Source organism: Hyla sarda, chromosome 13 (genome assembly GCF_029499605.1).
Source record: "Hyla sarda isolate aHylSar1 chromosome 13, aHylSar1.hap1, whole genome shotgun sequence".
Lineage (NCBI taxonomy): Eukaryota > Metazoa > Chordata > Amphibia > Anura > Hylidae > Hyla > Hyla sarda.
Window position 1 is genome coordinate 34,886,439 of NC_079201.1, and position 21,083 is coordinate 34,907,521.

General features: G+C 44.8%; 1 protein-coding gene across 1 annotated transcript in view; it reads right to left on the reverse strand.

The window, feature by feature from the left end:
* The window catches only part of MYO15B (myosin XVB), a 203,904-nt gene that overhangs the window by 81,832 nt on the left and 100,989 nt on the right, over positions 1–21,083 (reverse strand). The window contains exons 21-24 of the mRNA XM_056549601.1: positions 17,619–17,731; positions 17,264–17,322; positions 17,077–17,164; positions 14,935–15,033 (exon numbers count right to left, since the gene is read on the reverse strand). Of these exons, the coding sequence (XP_056405576.1) occupies positions 14,935–15,033; positions 17,077–17,164; positions 17,264–17,322; positions 17,619–17,731 (359 nt within the window). The remainder of the gene's footprint in view (positions 1–14,934; positions 15,034–17,076; positions 17,165–17,263; positions 17,323–17,618; positions 17,732–21,083) is intronic.

Consider the following 21,083-nt stretch of genomic DNA (forward strand, 5'->3'; position numbering starts at 1 on the left):
ATTGCACAACTCTGCGCAATGGAGGTGGGGAGCTGGCTCGCCTAGCTCCCCTAGCTCCCCTGCCTGCTCCATATTTTCCGTCGAGCCTACCCCCATCATGAATATACTAACGAAAGCCGTGGGTTAGTACTCTGCTACAACATTCCAAAGTGTTCTGAAAGCAGCTGCAGCGCACTGCAGTGTGCCATTCAAGTGGTTCAAATGTGCCAGTGTTTTATAGTAGCACACAAATAGGTGCAGAAAATGCAAAAAAAAACACCACCAAGTGACTGCATAATAATATCAAATTCATACTGATCAAAAACAGTATACATAGGCAAATGTTACCCCCATGCATTGGACATACTGTTACGCCGAGCGCTCCGGGTCCCCGCTCCTCCCCGGAGCGCTCGCAACATCCTCGCAACTGCAGCGCCCCGGTCAGATCTGCTGACCGGGTGCGCTGCGATTCCTCTCCCAGCCGGGATGCGATTCGCGATGCGGGTGGCGCCCGCTCGCGATGCGCACCCCGGCTCCCGTACCTGACTCGCTCTCCGTCGGTCCTGTCCCGGCGCGCGCGGCCCCGCTCCCTAGGGCGCGCGCGCGCCGGGTCTCTGCGATTTAAAGGGCCACTGCGCCGCTGATTGGCGCAGTTGGTTCAATCAGTGTGTTCACCTGTGCACTCCCTATTTATACCTCACTTCCCCTGCACTCCCTCGCCGGATCTTGTTGCCATTGTGCCAGTGAAAGCGTTTCCTTGTGTGTTCCTAGCCTGTGTTCCAGACCTCCTGCCGTTGCCCCTGACTACGATCCTTGCTGCCTGCCCCGACCTTCTGCTACGTCCGACCTTGCTCTTGTCTACTCCCTTGTACCGCGCCTATCTTCAGCAGTCAGAGAGGTTGAGCCGTTGCTAGTGGATACGACCTGGTTACTACCGCCGCTGCAAGACCATCCCGCTTTGCGGCGGGCTCTGGTGAATACCAGTAGTAACTTAGAACCGGTCCACTAGCACGGTCCACGCCAATCCCTCTCTGGCACAGAGGATCCACCTCCTGCCAGCCGTATCGTGACAGTAGATCCGGCCATGGATCCCGCTGAAGTTCCACTACCAGCTGTCGCCGACCTCACCACGGTGGTTGCCCAGCAGTCGCAACAGATAGCGCAACAAGGCCACCAGCTGTCTCAACTGACCGTGATGCTACAGCAACTACTACCACAGCTTCAGCAATCATCTCCTCCGCCAGCTCCTGCACCTCCTCCGCAGCGAGTGGCCGCTTCCGGCCTACGACTATCCTTGCCGGATAAATTTGATGGGGACTCTAAGTTTTGCCGTGGCTTTCTTTCACAATGTTCCCTGCACTTGGAGATGATGTCGGACCAGTTTCCTACTGAAAGGTCTAAGGTGGCTTTCGTAGTCAGCCTTCTGTCTGGGAAAGCTCTGTCATGGGCCACACCGCTCTGGGACCGCAATGACCCCGTCACTGCCTCTGTACACTCCTTCTTCTCGGAAATTCGAAGTGTCTTTGAGGAACCTGCCCGAGCCTCTTCTGCTGAGACTGCCCTGCTGAACCTGGTCCAGGGTAATTCTTCCGTTGGCGAGTACGCCATCCAATTCCGTACTCTTGCTTCCGAATTATCCTGGAATAATGAGGCCCTCTGCGCGACCTTTAAAAAAGGCCTATCCAGCAACATTAAAGATGTTCTGGCCGCACGAGAAATTCCTGCTAACCTGCATGAACTCATTCATCTAGCCACTCGCATTGACATGCGTTTTTCCGAAAGGCGTCAGGAGCTCCGCCAGGATATGGACTTTGTTCGCACGAGGCATTTTTTCTCCCCGGCTCCTCTCTCCTCTGGTCCTCTGCAATCCGTTCCTGTGCCTCCCGCCGTGGAGGCTATGCAAGTTGACCGGTCTCGCTTGACACCTCAAGAGAGGACACGACGCAGCATGGAGAATCTTTGCCTGTACTGTGCCGGTACCGAACACTTCCTGAAGGATTGTCCTATCCGTCCTCCCCGCCTGGAAAGACGTACGCTGACTCCGCACAAAGGTGAGACAGTTCTTGATGTCAACTCTGCTTCTCCACGCCTTACTGTGCCTGTGCGGATATCTGCCTCTACCTTCTCCTTCTCTACTATGGCCTTCTTGGATTCCGGATCTGCAGGAAATTTTATTTTGGCCTCTCTCATCAACAGGTTCAACATCCCGGTGACCAGTCTCGCCAGACCCCTCTACATCAATTGTGTTAACAATGAAAGATTGGACTGTACCGTGCGTTACCGCACGGAACCCCTCCTAATGTGCATCGGACCTCATCACGAAAAAATTTAGTTTTTGGTCCTCTCCAATTGCACTTCCGAAATTCTCCTTGGACTACCGTGGCTTCAACGCCATTCCCCAACCCTTGATTGGTCCACAGGAGAGATCAAGAGCTGGGGTACTTCTTGTTTCAAGGACTGTCTTAAACCGGTTCCCAGTACTCCCTGCCGTGACCCTGTGGTTCCCCCTGTAACCGGTCTCCCTAAGGCTTATATGGACTATGCTGACGTATTTTGCAAAAAGCAAGCTGAGACTTTACCTCCTCACAGGCCTTATGACTGTCCTATTGACCTCCTCCCGGGCACTACTCCACCCCGGGGCAGAATTTATCCTCTGTCCGCCCCAGAGACTCTTGCTATGTCTGAATACATCCAGGAAAATTTAAAAAAGGGGTTTATCCGCAAATCCTCCTCTCCTGCCGGAGCTGGATTTTTCTTTGTGTCCAAAAAAGATGGCTCCCTACGTCCTTGCATTGACTACCGCGGACTTAATAAAATCACGGTAAAGAACCGCTACCCCCTACCTCTTATCTCAGAACTCTTTGATCGCCTTCAAGGTGCCCACATCTTTACCAAACTGGACTTAAGAGGTGCTTATAATCTCATCCGCATCAGGGAGGGGGACGAATGGAAAACCGCATTTAACACCAGAGATGGACACTTTGAGTATCTGGTCATGCCCTTTGGCCTGTGCAACGCCCCTGCCGTCTTCCAAGACTTTGTTAATGAAATTTTTCGTGATCTTTTATATTCCTGTGTTGTTGTGTATCTGGACGATATTCTGATTTTTTCTGCCAACTTAGAAGAACACCGCCAGCATGTCCGCATGGTTCTTCAGAGACTTCGAGACAATCAACTTTATGCCAAAATGGAGAAATGTCTCTGAATGTCAATCTCTTCCTTTCCTAGGATACTTGGTCTCTGGCCAGGGACTACAAATGGACCCAGATAAACTCTCTGCCGTCTTAGATTGGCCACGCCCCTCCGGACTCCGTGCTATCCAACGTTTTTTGGGGTTCGCCAATTATTACAGACAATTCATTCCACATTTTTCCACTATTGTGGCTCCTATCGTGGCTTTAACCAAGAAGAATGCCAATCCTAAGTCCTGGTCTCCCCAAGCGGAAGACGCATTTAAACGGCTCAAGTCTGCCTTTTCTTCCGCTCCCGTGCTCTCCAGACCTGACCCATCTAAACCCTTCCTATTGGAGGTTGATGCCTCCTCAGTGGGAGCTGGAGCGGTTCTTCTACAAAAAAATTCTTCCGGGCATGCTGTTACTTGTGGTTTTTTTTCTAGGACCTTCTCTCCGGCGGAGAGGAACTACTCCATCGGGGATCGAGAACTACTGGCCATTAAATTGGCACTTGAGGAATGGAGGCATCTTCTGGAGGGATCAAAATTTCCAGTTATCATTTACACCGATCACAAAAATCTCTCCTATCTCCAGTCTGCCCAACGGCTGAATCCTCGCCAGGCCAGGTGGTCGTTGTTCTTTGCCCGTTTTAACTTTGAAATTCATTTTCGCCCTGCCGACAAGAACATTAGGGCCGATGCTCTCTCTCGTTCCTCGGATGCCTCGGAAGTAGAGGTCTCTCCGCAACACATCATTCCTCCTGACTGTCTGATTTCCACTTCTCCAGCCTCCATCAGGCAAACTCCTCCAGGGAAGACCTTCGTTTCTCCACGCCAACGTCTCGGGATTCTCAAATGGGGTCACTCCTCCCACCTCGCAGGCCATGCGGGCATCAAAAAGTCCTTGCAACTCATCTCTCGTTTCTATTGGTGGCCGACTCTGGAGACGGATGTTGTTGATTTTGTGCGGGCCTGTACTGTCTGTGCCCGGGATAAGACTCCTCGCCAGAAGCCTGCTGGTCTCCTTCATCCTCTGCCTGTCCCCGAACAGCCTTGGTCTCTGATTGGTATGGACTTTATTACAGACCTACCCCCATCCCGTGGCAACACTGTTGTTTGGGTGGTCGTTGATCGATTTTCCAAGATGGCACATTTTATTCCTCTTCCTGGTCTTCCTTCAGCGCCTCAGTTGGCTAAACAATTTTTTGTACACATTTTACGTCTTCACGGTTTGCCCACGCAGATCGTCTCGGATAGAGGCGTCCAATTCGTGTCAAAATTCTGGAGGGCCCTCTGTAAACAACTCAAGATTAAATTAAACTTCTCTTCTGCTTATCATCCTCAATCCAATGGGCAAGTTGAAAGAATTAACCAGGTTCTGGGTGACTATTTACGGCATTTTGTTTCCTCCCGCCAGGATGACTGGGCAGATCTTCTACCATGGGCCGAATTCTCATACAACTTCAGAGTCTCTGAATCTTCTGCTAAATCCCCATTTTTCGTGGTGTACGGCCGTCACCCTCTTCCCCCCCTCCCTACTCCCTTGCCCTCTGGTTTGCCCGCTGTGGATGAAGTGACTCGTGATCTTTCCACCATATGGAAAGAGACCCAAAATTCTCTTCTACAGGCTTCATCTCGCATGAAAAGGTTTGCCGATAAGAAAAGAAGAATTCCCCCCATTTTTGCTCCCGGAGACAAGGTATGGCTCTCCGCTAAATATGTCCGCTTTCGTGTCCCCAGTTACAAACTGGGACCACGCTATCTTGGTCCTTTCAAAGTCTTGTGCCAGATTAATCCTGTCTCTTACAAACTCCTTCTTCCTCCTTCTCTTCGTATTCCCAATGCCTTCCATGTCTCTCTCCTTAAACCTCTCATCATCAACCGTTTCTCTCCCAAACTTGTTTCTCCCACTCCTGTTTCCGGCTCTTCTGACATCTTCTCCGTGAAGGAGATACTGGCCTCCAAGACGGTCAGAGGGAAAAAAATTTTTGGGGTTGATTGGGAGGGCTGTGGTCCAGAAGAGAGATCCTGGGAACCTGAGGACAACATCCTAGACAAAAGTCTGGTCCTCAGGTTCTCAGGTTCCAAGAAGAGGGGGAGACCCAAGGGGGGGGGGTACTGTTACGCTGAGCGCTCCGGGTCCCCGCTCCTCCCCGGAGCGCTCGCAACATCCTCGCAACTGCAGCGCCCCGGTCAGATCTGCTGACCGGGTGCGCTGCGATTCCTCTCCCAGCCGGGATGCGATTCGCGATGCGGGTGGCGCCCGCTCGCGATGCGCACCCCGGCTCCCGTACCTGACTCGCTCTCCGTCGGTCCTGTCCCGGCGCGCGCGGCCCCGCTCCCTAGGGCGCGCGCGCGCCGGGTCTCTGCGATTTAAAGGGCCACTGCGCCGCTGATTGGCGCAGTTGGTTCAATCAGTGTGTTCACCTGTGCACTCCCTATTTATACCTCACTTCCCCTGCACTCCCTTGCCGGATCTTGTTGCCATTGTGCCAGTGAAAGCGTTTCCTTGTGTGTTCCTAGCCTGTGTTCCAGACCTCCTGCCGTTGCCCCTGACTACGATCCTTGCTGCCTGCCCCGACCTTCTGCTACGTCCGACCTTGCTCTTGTCTACTCCCTTGTACCGCGCCTATCTTCAGCAGTCAGAGAGGTTGAGCCGTTGCTAGTGGATACGACCTGGTTACTACCGCCGCTGCAAGACCATCCCGCTTTGCGGCGGGCTCTGGTGAATACCAGTAGTAACTTAGAACCGGTCCACTAGCACGGTCCACGCCAATCCCTCTCTGGCACAGAGGATCCACCTCCTGCCAGCCGTATCGTGACACATACGTTGTAGATACCAGCTGTATACAGGTTTAGGAGCCCGTATAAGGGTGCGTTCATACTGCGGAATTCCGCAAGTGAAATTCTGCGCAGTGAACATTACTATCAGTGTGAATGGGTCTTCTGTGAGACCCGTTCACACTAAGGAATATCACCGGCGGACAATTTAGTTGTTGAAGTTGTTCCGCACAGAGAATGAACATAGTAACAAAGTTCGTAAGGTTGAAAAAAGACCAGAGTTCATCAAATTCAACCTATATCCCTAATGAGTCCCTTCTTAGTTGATCCAGAGGAAGGCATAAAAACATCATCTCAGAGGCAAAAATTCCTTCCCGACTTCAAATATGGCAGTCAGAATAAATCCGAGAATAAAACAACCTTCTGTCCCTATAACTCTAGTGTCCCTAACATGTAATTTTATTACTCTTCAAAAATGCATCCAGACCCCTTTTGAGCTCCGAAAGAGAGTTCCACAGTCTCACTGCTCTTACAGTAAAGAACCCCCATCCGTGCTGGTGTAGAAACCTTCTTTCCTCTAAACGAAGAGGATGCCCCCTTGTTATAGATACAGTCCTGGGTATGAATAGATCATGGGAGAGATTTCTGTATGGTCCCCTGATATATTTATACATAGTTATTAGGTCTCCCCTAAGCCTTCTCTTTTCTAAACTAAATAACCCTAATTCTTATAATCTTTCTGGGTACTGTAGTCCTCCCATTCACCATATTACTCTGGTTGCCCTTCTTTGAACCTTCTTAAGCTCCACTATGTCTTTCCCGTATATTGGTACCCAGTACTGTACACAGTATTCTACAGTGGGGCAAAAAAGTATTTAGTCAGCCCCTAATTGTGCAAGTTCTCTCACTTAAAAAGATGAGAGAGGCCTGTAATATTCATCATAGGTATACCTCAACTATGAGAGACATAATGAGAAAAAAAATCCATTAAATCACATTAGTGATTTTAAAGAATTTATTTGCAAATTATGGTGGAAAATAAGTATTTGGTCAATAACAAAAGTTCATCTCAATACTTTGTTATATACCCTTTGTTGGCAATGACAGAGGTCAAACGTTTTCTGCAAGTCTTCACAAGGTTTTCACGCACTGTTTCTGGTATTTTGACCCATTCCTCCATGCAGATCTCCTCTAGAGCAGTGATGTTTTGGGTCTGTCGCTGGGCAACACAGTCTTTCAACTTCCTCCAAAGGTTTTCTATGGGGTTGAGATCTGGAGACTGGCTAGGCCTCTCCAGGACCTTGAAATGCTTCTTACGAAGCCACTCCTTCGTTGCCCAGGCGGTGTGTTTGGGATCATTGTTATGCTGAAAGACCCAGCCACGTTTCATCTTCTATGCCCTTGCTGATGGAAGAAGATTTTCACTCAAAATTTCATGATACATAGCCCCATTCATTCTTTCCTTTACACAGATCAGTCATCCTGGCCCCTTGGCAGAAAAGCAGCGCCAAAGCATGATGTTTCCATGCTCCATAGTAGTTATGGTGTTCTTTGGATGCAACTCAGCATTCTTTCTCTTCCAAACACGACGAGTTGAGTTTTTACCAAAATGTTCTACTTTGGTTTCATCTGACCATATGACATTTTCCCAATCCTCTTCTGGATCATCCAAATGCTCTTTAGCAAACTTCAGACGGGCCTGGTCATGTACTGGCTTAAGCAGGGGGACACGCCTCGCACTGCATGATTTGAGTCCCTGTAGGCGTAGTGTGTTACTGATGGTAGCCTTTGTTACTTTTGTCCAAGCTCTCTGCAGGTCATTCACTAGGTCCCCTGTGTGGTTCTGGGATTTTTGCTCACCGTACTTGTGATCATTTTGACACCATGGGGTGAGATCTTGCGTGGAGCCCCAGATCCAGGGAGATTATCAGCGGTCTTGTATGTCTTCCATTTTCTAATACACTTCTCAAAAAAATGAAGTGAACACTTAAAGAACACAATGTAACTCAGTCAGTCACACTTCTGTGAAATCACACTGTCCACTTAGGAAGCAACACTAATTGACAATCAATTTCCCATGCTGTTGTGCAAATGGAACAGACAACTAGTGAAAATTATAGGCAATTAGCAAGACACCCCCATTAAAGGAGTTGTTCTGCAGGTGGTGACCACAGATCACTTCTCAGTTCCTATGCTTCCTAGTTGATATTTTGGTCACTTTTGAATGCTGGCAGTGCTTTCACTCTAGTAGTAGCATGAGACAGAGTCTACAACCCACACAAGTGGCTCAGGTAGTGAAGCTCATCCAGGATGGCACATCAATGCGAGCTGTGGCAAGAAGGTTTGCAGTGTCTGTCAGCATAGTGTCCAGAGCATGGAGGCGCTACCAGGAGACAGGCCAGTACATCAGGAGACGTGGAGGAGGCCGTAGGAGGGCAACAACCCAGCAGCAGGACCGCTACCTCTGCCTTTGTGCAAGGAGGAGCAGGAGGAGCTCTGCCAAAGCCCTGCAAAATTAACTCCAGCAGGCCACAAATGTGCATGTGTCCAATCAAACCGTCAGAAAAAGACTCCATGAGGGTGGTATAAGGGCCCGACTTCCACAGGTGGGGGTTGTGCTTACAGCCCAACACCGTGCAGGACGTTTGGCATTTGCCAAAGAACACCAAGATTGGCAAATTCACCACTGGTGTTCTGTGCTCTTCATAGATTAACCCGTACAGGACCTAGGGCGTATGGATACGCCTTCTGTACCTGGGTCTAAAGGACCCAGGGCGTACCTGTACGCCTGTGGGAATTTCGGTCCCCGCCGGGCGGGGACCGGGCCGGGGTGACTGCTGATATCGATCAGCAGGCACCCCGTGCAAATGCCCAGGAGGGTCATCCATGTCGGCGATCGGCGCAAATCGCAAGTGAATTCACACTTGCGATTTGCGCCGATTATGGGTCATACGGGTCTATGGTGACCCGGTGACCCGGAATATAAGGGGGATTGCGGTTGTCTAAGACACCCACGATCCCCCTCTAGCGATAGGAGTGAGGTGGCAGAGGTGCCACCACTCCTATCTCTGCTATTGGTGGTCTAGACGCGACCACCAATAGCAGATCAGGGGCGGGGGGGTTTACTTTCGTTTTCCCCATTCTGCCCACCCACAATAGGCGGGGCAGGACGGGGAAACGACGGGGACCGAACGCCGAAGATCCACTTACCCGTCGGTGGAAGCTGCGGAACGGGATCGGCGGCGGTGATCAGCGCGGGCGGCGATGTCGTGCAGCAGAAGAGGACGGCTCCCTGGATCCGACGGAAGCCGGTAAGTTGCCTAGCAACATCTAGAGGGCTACAGTCTGAGACTGTAGCCCTCCAGATGTTGCAAAACTACAACTCCCAGCATGCCCAGACATCTGCTGGGCATGGTGGGAGATGCAGTTTTGCAACAGCTGTAGGTCTACAGTTTAGAGACCACTGCACAGTGATCTCTATACTGTAGCACTCTAGATCTTGCAAAACTACAACTCCTAGCATGCCCACATAGCTGTTTGCTGTCTGTGCATGCTGGAATTTGTAGTTTTGCAACATCTGGAGTTCCACAGTTTGGAGATCACAGTGCAGTGGTCTCTATATGTAGCCCTCCAGATGTTGCAAAACTGCAAATCCCAGCATGCCGAAACAGCTGTCTCGGCATGCTGGGAGTTGTAGTTGCGATCCCTCCAGCTGTTGCATAACTAGATCTCCCTTCGGTGATCAGTACATGCTGGGAGTTGTAGTTTTGCAACAGCTATAGGCACACTGGTTGGAAAATACTGAGTTAGGTAACAGAACCTAACTGAAGGTTTTCCAACCAGTGTGCCTCCAGCTGTTGCAAAACTACAACTCCCAGCATGCACGGTCTGTCAGTACATGCTGGGAGTTGTAGTTTTGAAACAGCTGGAGGTTTGCCCCCCCATGTGAACGTACAGGGTACATTCACACGGGCGGGTTTACAGTAAGTTTGCTGCTTCAAGTATGAGCTGCGGCAAATTTTTCCCCGCAGCGCAAATTTCTAGCGGGAAGCTCACTGTAAACCTGTGCCCGTGTAAATGTACCCTAAAAACACTACGCTACACTACACTAACACATAATAAAGGGTAAAACACTACATATACACCCCTTACACTGTCCCCCCAATAAAAATGAAAAATGTATTGTATGGCAGTGTTTCCAAAACGAAGCCTCCAGCTGTTGCAAAACAACAACTCCCAGCATTTCCGGACTGCCACTGACTGTCCAGGCATGCTGGGAGTTTAGCAACAGCTGGAGACACCCTGTTTCGGAATCACTGGCGTAGAATACCCCTATGTCCACCCCTATGCAATCCCTAATTTAGTCCTCAAATGCGTATGGCGCTCTCTCACTTCGGAGCCCTGTCGTATTTCAAGGAAACAGTTTAGGGCCACATATGGGGTATCTCTGTAATCGGGAGAAATTACAAATTTTGGGGGGCTTTTTCTCCTTTTACCCCTTATGAAAAGGAAAAGTTGGGGGCTACACCAGCCTGTGAGTGTAATTTTTTTTTTTAATTTTACACTAACATGCTAGTGTTGTCCTTTACTTTTTATTTTCACAAGTGTTAAAAGGAAAAAAAGCCCCCCAAAATTTGTAACGCAATTTCTCCATAGTACGGAAATACCCCATATGTGGGCGTAAAATGCTCTGCGGGCGCAAAACAAGGCTCAAGAGTGAGAGCGCACTATGTACATTTGAGGCCTAAATTGGTGATTTGCACAGGGGTGGCTGATTTTACAGCGGTTCTGACATAAACGCAAAAAAATAAATACCCACATGTGACCCCATTTTGGAAACTACACCCCTCACGGAAAGTAACAAGGGATATAGTGAGCCTTTACACCCCACAGGTGTTTGACGAATTTTCATTAAAGTTGGATGGAAAAATGAAAAAAAAAAAAATTCACAAAAATGCTGGTGTTACCCAAAATTTTTCATTTTCAAAAGGAAACATTGGAAAAAAAGCCCCCCAAATTTTGTAACCCCATTTTTTCCGAGTAAGAAAATACCCCATATGTGGATGTAAAGTGCTCGGCGGGCGAACTACAATGCTCAGAAGAGAAGGAGCACCATTGGGATTTTGAAGATAAAATTTGTCCGGAATTGAAGGCTACGTGTGTTTACAAAGCCCCCATAGAGCCAGAACAATGGACCCCCCCCCCCCACATATCACCCAATTTTGGAAACTACACCCCTCACGTAATGGAATAAGGGGTACAGTGAGCATTTACGCCCCACAGGTGTCTGACAGATTTTTGGAACAGTGGTCCGTGAAAATGAAAAATTTAATTTTTCATTTGCACAGCCCACTGTTCCAAAGATCTGTCAAACGCCAGTGGAGTGTAAATACTCACTGCACCCCTTATTAAATTCTGTGGGTGGTGTAGTTTCCAAAATGGGGTCACGTGGGGGGGTCCACTGTTCTGGCACCACGGGGGGGCTTTGTAAACGCACATGGCCCCCGACTTCTATTCCAACCAAATGTCTTCAAAAGCTCAATGGTGCTCCTTCTCTTCTGAGCATTGTAGTGCACCAGCAGATCACTTGATGTCCACACATTGGGTATTTCCATACTCAGAAGAAATGGGGTTACACATTTTGGGGGTCATTTTCTCCTATTACCCCTTGTAAAAATATAAAATGTGGGGGAAAACCAGCAATTTAGTGAAAAAATTTTTTTTTTCACTTACACATCTGAATTTAGCAAAAAGTCGTCAAACACCTGTGAGGTTTTAAGGCTCACTGTACCCCTTGATGTGTTCCTTGAGGGGTGTAGTTTCTAAAATAGTATGCCTTGTGGGGTTTTATTTGCTGTTCTGGCACCATAGGGGCTTCCTAAATGTGACATGCCCTCCAAAAACCATTTCAGCGAAATTCGCTTTTCAAAAGCCAAATGTGACTCCTTCTCTTCTGAGCATTTTAGTGCACCAGCAGAGCACTTGACGTCCACACTTGGGATATTTCCATACTCAGAAGAGATGGGGTTACAAATTTTGGGGGGGTATTTTGTCCTATTATCCCTTGTAAAAATTTTAAATTTTGGGGAAAACTAGAATTTTTGTGGAAAAAAATAAATAAATAATTTACACATCCAACTTTAACAAAAAGTCGTCAAACACCTGTGGGGTGCTAATGCTCACTGGACCCCTTGTTACGTGCCTTGAGGGGTGTAGTTTCCAAAATAGTATGCCATGTGTTTTTTTTTTCTGTTCTGGCACCATAGGGGCTTCCTAAATGCGACATGCCCCACAAAAACCATTTCAGCAAAATTCACTCTCCAAAATCCCATTGTCGCTCCTTCCCTTCTGAGCCGTCTACTGCGCCCGCCGTACACTTGACATACACATATGAGGTATTTCCTTACTCGAGAGAAATTGGGCTACACATTTTAGGAAGATTTCTCTTCTTTTACCCCTTGTAAAAATTCAAAAACTGGGTCTACAAGAACATGCCAGTGTAAAAAATGAAGATTTTGAATTTTCTCCTTCAATTTGTTGCTATTCCTGTGAAACACCTAAAGGGTTAACAAACCTTTTGAATGTCATTTTGAATACTTTGGGGGGTGCAGTTTTTATAATGAGGTCATTTGTGGGGCATTTCTAATATGAAATCCCTTCAAATCCACTTCAAAACAGAACTGGTCCCTGAAAATTTCGATTTTGAAAATTTTGTGAAAAATTGGAAAATTGCTGCGGAACTTTGAAGCCCTCTGATGTCTTCCAAAAGTAAAAACATGTCAACGTTATGAGGCAATCATAAAGTAGACATGTTGTATATGTGAATAAATATATAATTTATTTAGAATGTTAATTTTCCTTATAAGCAGAGAGCTTCAAAGTAAAAAAAAAATGCTAAATTTTCAATTTTTTCATCAAATTTTGGAATTTTTCACCAAGAAACGATGCAAGTATCGACAAAATTTTACCACTAACGTAAAGTAGAATATGTCACGGAAAAACAGTCTCGGAATCAGAATGAAAGGTAAAAGCATTTTAGAGTTATTAATGCTTAAAATGACAGTGGTCAGATGTGCAAAAAATGGCCGGGTCCTACAGTGAAAATTGGCTGGGTCCTTAAAGGGTTAAAGGGGTTATCCAGGAAAAAACTTTATATATATATATATATATATATATATATATATATATATATATATATATATATGTCAACTGGCTCCAGAAAGTTAAACAGATTTGTAAATTACTTCTTTTGAAAAATCTTAATCCTTTCAGTACTTATGAAGTTAAGGTTGTCCTTTTCTGTCTAAGTGCTCTCTGATGACACGTGTCTCGGGAACTGCCCAGTTTAGAAGAGGTTTGCTATGGGGATTTGCTTCTAAACTGGGCGGTTCCCGAGACACGTGTCATCAGAGAGCACTTAGACAGAAAAGAACAACCTTAACTTCAGAAGCTCATAAGTACTGAAAGGATTAAGATTTTTTTTTATAGAAGTAATTTACAAATCTGTTTAACTTTCTGAAGCCAGTTGATATATAAAAAAGTTTTTTCCTGGATAACCCCTTTAAAGCAGGTTCCCACTGAGCACATGTGACAGACATGAGTCTTGAGACTCCATGGATAACGTTCTGCTGCCTGCAACATCCTTCAGCATTACCAGTTTGGCGGGTCAGTTAAGGTGTTGGGTGGCATTTTTTTAGGGTGCCGCACAGCCCTCCATGTGCTTGCCAGAGGTAGCCTGACTGCCATTAGGTACTGAGATGAAATCCTCAGACCTCTTGTGAGACCATATGCTGGTGCGGTTGGCCCTGGGTTCCTCCTAATGCAAGACAATGCTAGACCTCATGTTCCTTCAAGAGAAAGGCATTGATGCTATGGACTGGCCCGCCCGTTCCCCAGACCTGAATCCGATTGAGCACATCTAGGACATCATTTCTCGCTCCATCAACCACAGACTGTCCAGGAGTTGACGAATGGAGGAAAGTGACCTCAAACTTACAAACATGGAACTGTGAGATGTGTAGTTTGAGAACCAAATCCAAAAGGAAATACCCAGTTCACAAACAGCCTGGCAGGTATGTACTAAAATCACCATATGTGGATAACCCCTTTAATGTCTATCCCCTGTTTCCAAAATAATTAAGGTGTTTTAATTAGAGCAATACACTCTTCCACCCTGATGTCTATACAAAAGTATTAAGCTCAAAATTTTGCATATAACAATTTATAGGTATATTTTTCAACTTTAATGGCATGTCTTAAACATTTTAAGTTATTGTTTTTATCAACAATGTTTTATATTGATTTGTATAACTTTTTAGTCTTCATTAAATATCAGGTTATGTTCCAACAGAATCCTGGTGGCCCGGAACAATTCCTTTGTAACTTATAATACCAGTCCTTTTTTCTATAGTTTTATGCCTGAGGAAGAGCCCAGTCCGGGCATGAAACTCTTGCGTTTTGCGTTGCATGTTACCTAATAAAGCTATTCCGTTTGACGCGGAAAAGCGCCTTGTCTGATGTCTTAATTTTGCCTGCATTGTTTACAGCAATTTTTTTCCGGAAATAGCAAATAATGATATGTTTGTCAATAAAAGTTTTAAAAAATTTATGAAATTCTTATAATTGCAGCAAACTCTGGGAAAACCAAAATTTGTGTAATTCTCAAAACTTTTGGCCAGGACTATAAACTACTTGGTAACACCTTTTCGACATGCTAAATGCTCTGATATAGCATCCTATATGCTCTGAGATTTATGTTTTCCCAATGAACTTACTAATACATTTCTGGTGTGATTTTTCGATGCAAGCTACACAAAAAAAATAGGTGTAAATTACTGTGCATTTTACCTCTGGACAAGGTCATACACCAAGACAGCTCTAAATGTATTAACAAACATGCACCAAACTAGTTAATAACACACAAAAAATCTACATAGAACAATGCAACCAGCATGGCAAACAATAGTAAATTTCCCCAATATGTTTACCTATAATTTACATACCTGGAATATTGGGCATCATTGGCATGTTTCCCATTGCAGGCATCATTCCATTCATCATTGGCATGCCATATGAAGGCATTGAACCCATTCCTGTATAAGCTAAGCACAATTACAAATTATAAATGATGAGAATTTTTTATAATGCCTATATACATATTATCTGTGGATTGAACACTTGCTGTCAGGTTTCCTATTGATTGTAGATGATTGTTGGGATCCCAGCAGCAGGATTTTATGAATCATAGATTACTTCATGGATTGTAGCTTTCCATAACCGTAATAAGGGTGTTGTACTTGTATTGGCAGTTTCCTTATTACATTGTAGAGCATCGGCTTTCATTTTTATGACATGTAATTGACCAAAGTTCATATTATGAAATCAAAATGGATAATTTACATATAGTCTAAGCTTTCCGTAGCTATAAATAGCATAAAATAACTATAAACAGAACTCTCCATGTTGTCGGGGTATGACTGGTATCGCATCTCAGACCCATGTAAGTTCATGTACAAGAGTTGCAAAAACTCTACAAATTTTTAAATCCACAGAACAACTTTAAAATCTGTGCAGGCTCTGCCTATTGTGAGAACTTTCCTCTATGTTGCTCTACATGTTTTTCACTGCTTTTAAAATTTGACAAAACGTTGTCAGTCTACCTGGCATAGTGATTGGCCAAATTCCCATTAAAAACACAAAACCTTTAAAGAGTACCTGTCATCAACTAAACTTTCCCTGATCCCCCTCCCCATCTGTCCCTTACTCTAACTATGCTTATCCTTGTGTTTATTGAGGTTTAAAACACTGTGGAAATACCTTTTTTTTTATCCCTCTTCATTAGCTCAGGAGCACTGTCTTTCTGAGGGGTGGAAGGAGGCGGTCCCGGCAGGCATGAGGTCACATGAAGCCTGGCCGGGACTCTGCTTCTGCCAGTCTTCCTGTATGCTGCTCTCCCTCTGCAGCAGTGTTTCCCAACCAGGGAACCTCCAGCAGTTGCAAAACTACAACTCCCAGCATGCCCAGACAGCCAACAGCTGTCTGGACATGCTGGGAGTTGTAGTTTTGCAACAGCTGGAGGCACCCTGGTTGGGAAACACTGCTCTGCAGTGTGCATACAGACTAAGTACAGGGGAGGGACGGCAGCCTCTGTTTCTCTCTCTCCTGTGTCTCTCTGCACTAAAAAGTCAATGCTGAGAACCAGGGGCGGTGGGAGCAATTACAGAGGCAGTAATTAAGATGAATGTCGGGGGGGGGGGGGGGGGGCACAGAGCAGGGAGTGCAGTGAGATAATACAATGTATAAGATAATGTGTGGTGAGGGGCAGGGAGAAAACAGAGCAGGGGGGAAGGGGAGGTGACTGGCCTCTGTTATATGAGAGGCATGTGCAGGCTTGTAGCTCACAGTGCTGCTCCAGGCTGGGAGCGAGTCCTGAGCTGAGAGTACTGAACTTCCTGTGGAAGGAAGGCATAGAAGAGAGACCCCTAGTGGCCAAAAGTATAAAATGAAAAAACTGGTATAAATATTAATATTTTTTAATGAAGATATATTACAATATGTCTTCATTAATGATTATGAACAACATATTAAAAGTTTTTGTTGATGACAGGTACTCTTTAACTGGCTATTGACATGGGCTATGTTTTGGCAGAGTCTACTGACTTTGACAGGCTCTGTCAAGAATCTTGTATCGGTTCCAGCCTGAATGTCCATCAGCTTCTTCCACTGGGGCAAACATATAACAAACAATTGGGATTTTTAATCTCTCAAGCCCCTTTTTTTCCGGTACAAAAAGCTCCACCATACACATAAATTGCCTCCTCAGCAAAACCAAAAAAGACATGTTACTTATCTTTAACCGAGAAAACCTGGCTCCCCCACCAAATCATGAGAACAGAGATCCCTTGTTCCCTGAGTGAAAAGAGCAGAGTTCAAGCTTGTGCACTACTGACCCATTTACTTGGAGGGAAAGGGACCTCTGTGATTGTGGGGGATCCCAGTGGTTGGATCCTCACTAATCTGATACTTTAAAATTGTTGGTAAACCCCCTTTAAAGAACATAAAAACTATTTTGTAAAAAAGAAATAAAAATTATAGCATGGCCATGGCTTTAGTTTGCCTTGTTGCTATTTGTTGCTCAGACTCACCAGGAGAGCCAAAAGAATTCTGTCTTGTTGGGCCAATACCTCCACCACCTTTCATGCGCCTGTTGAGGTTTTCAGATCTCTCCAAATCCTGTAAGGAACAAACAAATGGAGACGTGTACCGTGATTGATGTAGGAAACTTTTTAGATTAACATAAAGTAAACTGTAAGACATAGACATTTTACTAACTGTTGATGTGAACACAGGATTGAAGAGCTGATCCACATAGTTTTCCATTCTTTGGGAACCTACGGTACATCAAAGTTTAGTATAAAAATAAAGATTAGAGCACAACTTAATAATTTGGAGATCTATAGCACCATTGTGTGTGAATTCAGAACATGGCTATCTAAAAGTTAATGTAAAACAGAATTTCCAATAGTGCCGTGATAATCCCAACACTTGTAAACCTTTTTCTTCCCTGACGATATGTACCTCTCAGATTGACGTAAAGCAAGTTAGATGTAAAGTGGTTGATATTCTTCACTTAGGAACCTATCACAACACAATAAGTTGATGATGAGTGGTATTTTTATATGCTTACCTCCATTTATGTTTGTTGAGTACATCTGGTCTAGGCCAGAGTCTTGTCTGGAAGGTGGCAGGGAAGGTGCTTGCATTGGTGGGGCTGGTGGAATTGTTATATCATCTCCAAAGCTAAAAGTGACCAGAAGTTATTGAAAGTTATCCCTATTTAATGTCAGCAAACCAGTGAACTAGTCATTTTCAAAACCCAAACAGATTTTTAGTCATGTGCTACCATACTGCTCTTTGAAGCCATATGGGACCATTTTGTCCTGAACAAATATATAAAAAAAAATTGAGGATGACTATATACAAAATAATTCTTGGCTTCCTTCTTATAGAGAATACATTTATTTATTTAGTTTTCAGAATCCAAGTATATATTTCTAAAATAGTATAAGACTGTCCACCCCTTGTTCACTTATCTACGTTGGCAAAAAGGTCAGTGTTCTGTTCATATCACATATTGGGCTATACCAAACAAGTTACTATGTATTGCATAAAAACAATAGGCAACTATTGTGCAGAAATAAGGCACAATGGGCCCTTGAATAGAGCCTATGGTAGCAACCTAGGAAAAAAAAAATATCTGGTATTTGGTTCCCCCTCTCTATGTACTTTTCAATGATCGATTACTCATACCTTTGCTTGCTAATATTGCATTTTGTTTTGATAATGTTCAGGTTTTATCATCCATTAGTAAATTGAATTTGAACAAACAGGGCTGGAACCCTTTTGCCATTAGTCTCATAGCTGCTGCATGGCCTTTCTCCATAGCATGTATGCCTATGTCAACTTTATTATATCTAAACTATGTATATTGAAAATGAAAAAAAGTATAAACAGAAAGGGCAGGAAAGAAAAACAATTTTTTTGCCTGTGTAGGTGGACTTTGTGTGGTGTTTGAAAAAAAGAAAAGTTTCTTTATATCAATTAGTAGCTTCAGGTGCCCTGATTCTGATGCTGCATTTACTTTCTTGCTATCTTTTCCTTGAATATCTTGTTATGTCCTTCGGACTAAGCAATGTGCTTGCTATTTTAAAAAATGTGTGAATCACATATTTCGCAAGTTTCTTAGCAGGTTTCTAGTGGTGTACTTGGATGATATCCTAATTTATTCTTTGGATTGGTTTTCGTATTTGAAATATGTATTACAAGTGTAGTAGAAGTACAGTTCTTGAATTATGTTTTGTCTTCTGATGCATTCAAAATGGATCCTTTCAGGGTCCGCCAAAACCCCTAATATCTCTCCAGAAGTTTTATGTTTTGCAAATGACTATCGTAAATATTTTAAGAACTTCTCAGTGATTGCTAAGCCTTTGACAGACCTGACAAGGAAGGGGTCAGATCTGGTTAACTGGTCACCTTAAGTGGTGGAAGCTTTTGAGTGTCTCAAGGAAAGCTTCATCACCGCTCCTTTTTTAATTCAGATAGATTTCTCTAAGCCTTTCACGGTTAAAGTGGATGCGTTGGAGGGAACTCCTTTCACACCCATCTTTGCCCTTACACCTTTTTCTTTGACAATTTCAATGATGCTGAATATAATTATAACCCCTTTTAACAGAAATTTACTGGCTGTCAAGTGGGTTTTCGAGGAGTGAAGACTCTTCCTAAAAGTATATTCACCAAAAAGAAAAAAAGTAGCTAGCACAGCCGTATATGTAAGTACAGTCCAATGAAAGGTAGGTGAGGACACACGGTGGCGCTGCACGCTCCAAAACAAATAGACTTCAATGCATATACACAAGACAAGAGCAAAAGGCGGAGCGCTCACCGTCTAAATAGCAGAGCTGGTTACCTCCGTCCACATCCGTGCTCGGTCCTAGCAGGGGGGGCGGCAGGTGATGTAAAGGGGAGTTCAGATGCCAGGCCACGGTCTGTATCGCGCCGTAAGGCCTGACGAAGCGCCTTACGGCACTATATGGACCATGGCCTGGCGTCTCCACTCCCCTTTACATCACCTGCCGCCCCCACTGCTAGGACCGAGCAGGTCCCGTGGACGGATGTGTCCGAACCAGCTCTACTATTTAGACGGTGAGCGCTCCACCTTTTGCTCTTGTCTTGTGATGGAGAGGATAAATCAAAATGTTGAACAATATCTTAGATGCAATGTGTCTGATAATCAAAATGAGAGGGTGCCTTTTGGCTGAACAATCATGAAAATTCCACTACTGATGTCTCTCCTTTTGACTGTACCTATGGTTTCCATCCTCTGTTTAATTTTTGTTCTATGCTTAAGTCTAATAATCCTGAAGCTGGTTCTACTTATGAAAAACTGTGCACAGTTTGGGCCTGGATTCAAGAGAACCTGAGGGAAGCCCAAAAGATATACAATATGAACCCCAACAAGAGATATACTTGTAGCTACAGGTTTGAGATAGGAGACAAGGTAACCTGAAGTTTTATAGAGCCATATTAGGCAGAGATTATCAATTCCATCTGTCATAAACTTAATTTACCTGCATCTTTGAAAATACATAAGGCCATTCATCATTCTTTGCTCAAAAAGTATGTTACCAGTACAAAAAAACCTTGTTCAGTTGAGATCGATGGTGAGTTAGAGTATAAGGTCTCCAAGATAGCGGATAGTGCTAAGGTACTAAACTCCCTTCAGTATCTAGCCCACCGGAAGGGTTATGGACTGTAGGAGAGAATATGGGAATCTATAACCTCAGTTCATTCTACTACCCTGGCAAGGAAATGTATGCCTCTTATCTGGACAAACCTTTGCCTGTGATGAGGGGTCCAATGGGGGGTACTGTAATGGGTGTATCTGCCTCTGGTGCTGGCAGAAGGGTTAATTCTTCTTGTGTTCAGCTGCTCCATCATTCATTGCCATGATTACACCAGGGCTAATGAGGTAGCATGGACAACAAGCCAATTACAATCTGGCCTCTACACTAATGACTGACACGGGGAAATGAGGGAACACTAATAACTGATCATATGACATAACATCACGTTGTGTGATTTTTTAAATGTATTTGTTTGCTGCCTCCTAGATTCATAACAAACTTGTCAAGTCCTGTTTTAAAGTATGGTCTGGTTTAGGGGTTTCCTACCAACCTTTTTTGTGGTGTATGTTTTTTTTTTATTTGGGGGGGGGGGGGCTGTTTTTTTGTCACGTATTTAGCTAGTAAAGTTCAATACATTTTATAGGGATTTTTATATAGCATTTGATTTATGGACCTATTTAAGTTCATGTTTGCTTCTAATCAGTAAAGAAAAAATTCTAGGCAATAAATTCACTTTAAAGAGGATCTGTGGCCAACTCCCCAAAAAATTAGATTGAAATCAGTCAGATGGGAGTTGGGAGTTAATTTTAATAATGCAAGTGTATATCAGGTGAATGGTGGGATTATACATTCCCTCAATGTGCAACATCCACACTCCATGACTGTATGATCCCGTCCATCACCTGATATTCACTCCCATTATTAAAATTAAGTTCACGCCCATCTCACTGATTCCCTAAATTGTAAGA